The sequence below is a fragment of the Strix uralensis genome, chromosome 1 (assembly GCF_047716275.1).
Source record: "Strix uralensis isolate ZFMK-TIS-50842 chromosome 1, bStrUra1, whole genome shotgun sequence".
Classification (NCBI taxonomy): domain Eukaryota; kingdom Metazoa; phylum Chordata; class Aves; order Strigiformes; family Strigidae; genus Strix; species Strix uralensis.
Genome location: NC_133972.1, coordinates 70,469,051 through 70,475,560, shown reverse-complemented (window position 1 = coordinate 70,475,560; position 6,510 = coordinate 70,469,051). Strand labels below are relative to the sequence as shown.

At 35.2% G+C, this 6,510-nt stretch overlaps 1 protein-coding gene across 2 annotated transcripts in view; it reads right to left on the bottom strand.

The window, feature by feature from the left end:
- Positions 1-295: 295 nt before the first annotated feature.
- The window catches only part of RECK (reversion inducing cysteine rich protein with kazal motifs), a 62,179-nt gene continuing 55,964 nt past the window's right edge, over positions 296-6,510 (bottom strand). Inside the window, exons 19-21 of one of the 2 annotated variants that reach the window (XM_074870249.1) lie at positions 5,900-5,973; positions 2,369-2,524; positions 296-1,548 (exon numbers count right to left, since the gene is read on the bottom strand). In XM_074870249.1, coding sequence (XP_074726350.1) covers positions 1,333-1,548; positions 2,369-2,524; positions 5,900-5,973 — 446 coding nt within the window. In that variant the 3' untranslated portion in view covers positions 296-1,332. Of the gene's footprint in view, positions 1,549-2,368; positions 2,525-3,184; positions 3,328-5,899; positions 5,974-6,510 lie in introns of those variants that run through there. The other variant, XM_074870254.1, reaches the window with a different exon arrangement.

Genomic DNA, 6,510 nt, shown 5'->3' with positions numbered 1-6,510 from the left:
GACTGTAACCTTACCCGAGAGGGTCCCAGAAAGACATCTATGTTGTTCTGCTATAGTTAATCAAGTCTGACACTCATAGCATAAACTGATGTGTGACACAGACTTGGTGAAAAAACCACACTCCCAACCCCCCCTTGAAATGTACTTTATTTGGAAACATTCAGCTGTGTGAGTCACAAATGTATGTAATTGCAGTTAGTTTAAAGTGTTGATTTGAGAGAGAAAGAAAACTATACGCTGTATTGTAGAATTCTATAAAATTACATGTGTTCATATACAAGGACCGATGACAGTGTTTTATTAAAATAAAAAGCTTTAATACTTTTGCATTTAAAAGATTTAGCAGAAAATAATTGCTACAAACATGCTACAACAACATACATGTTCAAAAAGTTTTCAGTGCTTTCTTTCAAAGTTCAGCATTTTGGCAAAAATAAGTTTTTCTGTATATACTTCAAAAGTTGGCTATCATAATACTGATATAAAATACTTCATGTAGACTAAGGTCAGCTGCATAAAATACAATAAGTAATAAAACATACTGTTTGTATAAACATTTAAAGTATAAATTTCATTAGATAACATGCAAATACTGCAATATTTTAAATGGCACTTAAATATAGATACTGAGTTTCTTTATAATTTTGCATTCAATATGAGATTCTGAAATGTACAAAACTATAAAAAGAACATATTTCTTCATTGAAGTCAGGTACTAGGTATAGAGCTTTGATTGTCATTTTACAAGCATTGAGCCCAATGTCCTGCAAATCTTCACTAGTCCAAGTAAAGACATCTACTGAAATAGGCCCAGGGCTAGTTAGTTTTCTTCATAATAAAATATGAAAGCATATTTACATGAGAATAAACTCTTAAATTTTTGGTAAGGTAATTAAGTAGCAGCAATTTGTTTCTTTCAAAAATGATGTTTAAAATAGGTGCATGCTTTTCATTGTCACCGATACGCATCTGAATAATATAAAATTAACATTCTTCAATAAACTCAAAACACTGTTTTGTTCATTGCTGAAAAAAACCCCTATAAGATCCCTTCTCACAAAAATCATAAATCCATAATGTCAGAACCTTCCAGAGTATTTTTATGTTTCCAAGATCAATGGAAAACAATCTAATAGTGCTGAAACAGTCATCTGACCAGTAATGAATAAAAGAATCATCTTCTCACACTATCCAAATACTTTTAGTTCTTCATTGAAAAATATTAGTTCATCAAATCTTCTACAATTTTTGTCTTCTGGTTAAGTGATCAACAATTCTGAATGTCCTTCACAATATAAAACGCCGCAATACTCATGCATATTTTCTAAGCAGTTATATATAATATATTAATGCTGACAAGGTGAATAAAAGGCTTAAGAACAGAGAGTGCAGAACAGGCACCACTTTAACAGAAGGAGAAGAAATGCTAAATGAAACTTGTACTTGAGATGCAATTAGAGCTGACAGCGGCACGTGTGATGCTAATGTTGGACTGTCTGAATTTATCAGTGACTCTATCTTTTCTGCTTCTTTATTGCAGGCTTCAATCTAAGAAAAAAAAAAAGTTATTATTTCTCTTCTTGCCATGTAAAATGCCAATGCAAAAATGTTGCTAGATAGCAAAATTCAGGAAAGAAAATATGAGTTATTCCCATCAGCACATAAGACTTATATAATTTTGGGAGTATTTCTTAGAAAAAATATTGGAGCTCTTATTGTAGACTTTGGTACTAAAAAAACTACTGTGGAAGCCCTGAGTAGCAGCAAAAGGGAAGGAAGGAAGCTACATACAAGTTATCGTGGGTGATCGATCCTCTTTGGAGGATCTGCTGCTTAACATCAAGATGCACACAATGTATTATTAATATGATATCAGTATGTAAGATGTGCTTCGTCCTAATAACACATATACTTCAGTCTACTTTTAACCCTGACAATGGAGACAAAGGAATACCATTTCATACGCAAGTATGCATTTAATATACAATTAATATTAAGAGGTCATTCACGAATTTATTTATTTTCATCAGTTTATATTTTCTGTTATTTTAGCCACAGAAGGTTGAGGTTTCTGCATTTATTAATTTAAAAAACAAAAATCATACTACTCTATCCTTGGCCTTCCTTCACCTCTCCCCTCTAATTACCCACACTCAAAAGCCTCTCAGCAGAACAGCAGGATTCTGAAGACACATTTTACCATCCATAATACTGGCTATTCAGATTTGAGTCACTAGAGAAATCCCCATGTATTCAGTACACAGGAAAATGCACAATTTTAAAACTGCTATATTGAAAACAGAAAAGTGTACACATATAAAAATAAAGTAAATCCATGCTGAGTAAACAAAATAATAACATAGTCTACCTGGAGTGGTTTAGGGTTCTGATCCACAGGAATGATGAGAATCACAATTTCAGATTCTATGCTTAAGTATCCAAACACATCACACTGTGGCACTGAGACATGCAGGCGTATTTTTTCAAGTATGTCAAGTACTGTTATAGGCTTTTTATTTGTTACCTGGAAGAAAACAAAGAATTTCATGGATGATATTATGCAAAATTAAATTTCTCCTCTTCAGTTTTAATAACTTGATGTCATGCCAGGAAATTTGTTTCAGCCATTAAACTACTCAGTTCTAATCTCTAGCAAAAAAACCCCCTCATTATTCAATGATTCTATGATTCTAAAACATCACTCAAAAATGACTTTATGATTCTAAAAAAAACCTGAAAACCAACCCCCCAAAAAGCAGAAAAAAAATTGAAAGGAAGAAGGGGAAAAAATGATTTACTTCTTAACCATGGTTTTGATATGTGTTGTGACAAATGGTTATCTGTTACAGCTGCTTGTACTTCCATGCTGGGAAACAGGCAGCAGAGCAGCCCTACCATCTGGCACTCCTTCACCATCACAGAACCTTTTCCAAGAGCCACCAGAAATGAAGAGCTATGGCTTTGTGAAGACAGATATATGTCTGTATATATGGGAACCTGTGACATTTCAAGACCACCACATAACTACCAGGTAAATATTTTTCTCTTAAAACTCTTATCTCTGTTCTGCTGTCTGTATCTGATAAACAGTAATTTGATTGTAGATGCTCAGTCTATTTAAGGACTGCCACACCTTAAAGGTTTTTCACCTTTTTTCCAGGATGTGTTGAACAGTATAGACACCAACACAAATACTTCAGTTGTGACTTCTGGTCATTCTGTTGTGTTCTGTTTTCTAGCTTTAGCTGCAAGAAATCCATCCTTCTTATCCTACTGCAGCTTTGTTTCTTTTGAGACCGCTGGTACAGGACCTTAACAAATGGAAATCTGGGAAATCCAAGTAGACTACATGAATCAAGTTTGCAAGGTGTCACACAACACTTCTTTTACCAGATCTTTGAGGGATTTCCTTATCATAGCCCCATTAAAATGTAATCTGACATGCTGACTGATCAGCAAACCCTGTTCAGTCTTAAAACAGAAGCACACAGATACTTTAAGGATGACTAATAGCCTCAAACTTGGATTTTAATTTTTTAGATTATAAATCTAGTAGATTAGAATTTTAGCAGATCTCTAATGTTTCTTTACTCTGTGTAGATGCTGACTTTGTATCCTGCTATCTTTACAAAAAAGGCCAGAGGGGTGGGGGGAGAAAAAAAAAGGTCAGATTTATAGAACTCTTCAGTAATTGAAGCAGTTTTTTCTCATATGAGCCACCTGTCTGAACTCAAATAGGCATACACTACGATTCTTTGCCCTCTTGGGTTGGTTAAAGTGTATGGTGGCATTTCTAGCAATGATTCCATCTGAGACTTAACCATCTCCAGTACTATGGATGTATACACTATATGTATATGCACACTGTCAAAAGCAAGAGCCACCCAGGAATCCTCTATTTTTATTGATAGAATCAGAGGAGATAAACATTATTAACAATTTCACATGGATGACAAAAGTATCAAATCTATCAAATATACAGTTGGGCATTTTCTATGGTATTATGAGGACATATTAGCTGGCCTCTGACTTGCACTGCACTAATGAAGGCCCAGAGCTTCTAGGTCTTTATGCTCAGGGTAGTGCCACACCACGCAGAGTCTCCAGATGGTTGTAACCAGTTAGAGATCATCTCTGGGGGCTTATGGAATGGCCCCTGATTGAAGTTTCCAAAGGAGAGAGTTTCAGTCAGACTTCCATAATTTCTAGTATGTGCTAAGAGAATGCTGACTTGAATGTTCGAGAGATCGCATATTTAAAATGTAAAGAGACATATATATTTATATATATAAGAAAACTTGAAGACTCTGTATTGTGGCATTAGGTGAGCAAAAGAAGAGAAAGTCAGCAAGACTGTGGTGACAAAGGTAAAAAAAGAGAGAAGAGAAAAAAGAAGGAAAAAAACAACTACTAAGTACCCTAATCCAGGTATTAGGGTAGTTAGTAGGTGAGAATAGTTATCACCAACTACTTGAGTAACTCCAATAAATTTCTTTAACTAGAAAGCCTTCTTCTAACTCAAAGAAAAAATCTTCTTCACAGTCACATGTTGTAATGTATGAACTGATAAGCTGCAGTCACTGTGTTGCTGGTACCATTAGTGATGACAACTGGAAGACATTCCAGGATGCAGTCATGACCTAACAGTCACTGTTACTCAGCAAAATTGGTCAATGCACACACACACGGCACAAACACAAAATCTCTGAGAGGAAATCAATAGAACATCAATCAGCACCACATCGTTGAGATGAAGGCCAACCACACACTGGGCTGCAACAGCAAGAACAGAGCCAGTAGAAGTCATCATCCCCCTTTATTTACGCCTTGGCCCCCCTCCCCAGGCTACACTGACGAGCTGGAGAGAGTCCAGCAGCATTTAGCTCTGGAATCTGCACTCCTGGAGTTTTTAAAAACTCAGCTGGCCAAGCTGATCTGACTGGAGTTAACCTCACTCAGAGCAAGGGGTTGGACTAGACTATCTCCAGGGGTCATGTTCAAGCTAAGTTTTTCTGTGGTTTTATAATAATAGTTAATTATCTCTACTTCTAACCATATAAACAGGTTAATGTAATTTTATACTGTTTAGGTGAAATTCTCTTTCTTTCTTTATATTTAAAAAAATTAAAACCATGTGCCGATGCAAACATGAATTGTTTTTGCTTCACCAGACATGATTGCCATATTACTTTATTTTGTTGTGATGTCGTGCCAAAAATCAAGCGCTCTGCTCTGACACATAAAAGCAGGGGTCAATAAAGTGCAGTCCTTTTATACACCACATGGGGAGTCTGGGCCTAGTATGTTGTGTTCAGCGATAGACAATCACAATCAGAAGATCCATACACTGGAGGTTTTCAAAGAGCAGCAGTGAAGGATGCTGGTGTCTAACTTATGGAGATGTTAAATTAAAATCCAACATTGTAGCTGATGAGCAACAAAATCAGTGAGAGCTGTCTAGATAACCCAAAGAGTGTATAACAATCCAATTTAAACATAAGACAATGTCAGAACTAGGTCACCCACATTAGAAAATAATGACCTAGCAAAATAAGCTCAACAAAAAGACCATAAATAACAAATATACACTGTATTACTACCATAAGATAGATGCAGTTCCCATAGCATTTGTCTTTACTATTACAAGTCATTTAAACTGCAAACCTGAATGTGCTTGTTTGTGCCTACTCTAATTCTGTTTCGCTTTGCATTTTAATTAATTTTCTATACCTCATATTAAGAAATAAAGGAAAGTATAAACACTATAAAAAAACCCTCAAATCACACACTACCTACTGAAAAGTAATTGGTTTTATAATGTATAAACTTTTCAGGAGAGTATACAGTAACTTGACTTTTCGATGTACCATTTAACATAAGGCATGATTAAACCGTTTACCCTTGCAAAAGTATCCAGCTTGTCTTTGTCATACAGGATTCTCAGCATTCCAGCACATAGTGGACAGCAGGCTCCTATGTGAATAAAAAAATCTCAGAAATAAAAGCAAATAGTCTTTTCACTTTTAAGTAAGCAGAGGTCAAAAGTTGAACGTTAACTGAGAATGAAAATAGCAAAACTACCAAAGCAAATATTTCAATTTGATAGCAGAATTGCATGATTTCTAAGATTATTTTTAATGTTGAAAACACATATAAGGCAAAAGCAGACACCTTTCAACACACATTTACTACTATAAACATTAAGCAACAAGATGAATTTTCATTTGTTTCAAGATGATACATTATTGTAAGCTACAAACCACAGGCACTTTGAGTACCACAAGCCCAAGGTTTTGTACGGATGCACGCATATGCAACTACAGAAACGATGAATTTCAGGAGCTGAAATAGCTAGGACATGACAAGCTATTACGTACACTGCAAACATTAATTTATGCAGTTATACCATGTTGGAGCTTAGAATCTTTATAGAAAAGGGGGAAAAAGGAAAAATTTCAACTTTCTACCCATGAATATTTAACTCGCCCCCCAATTTATTATATACAATTC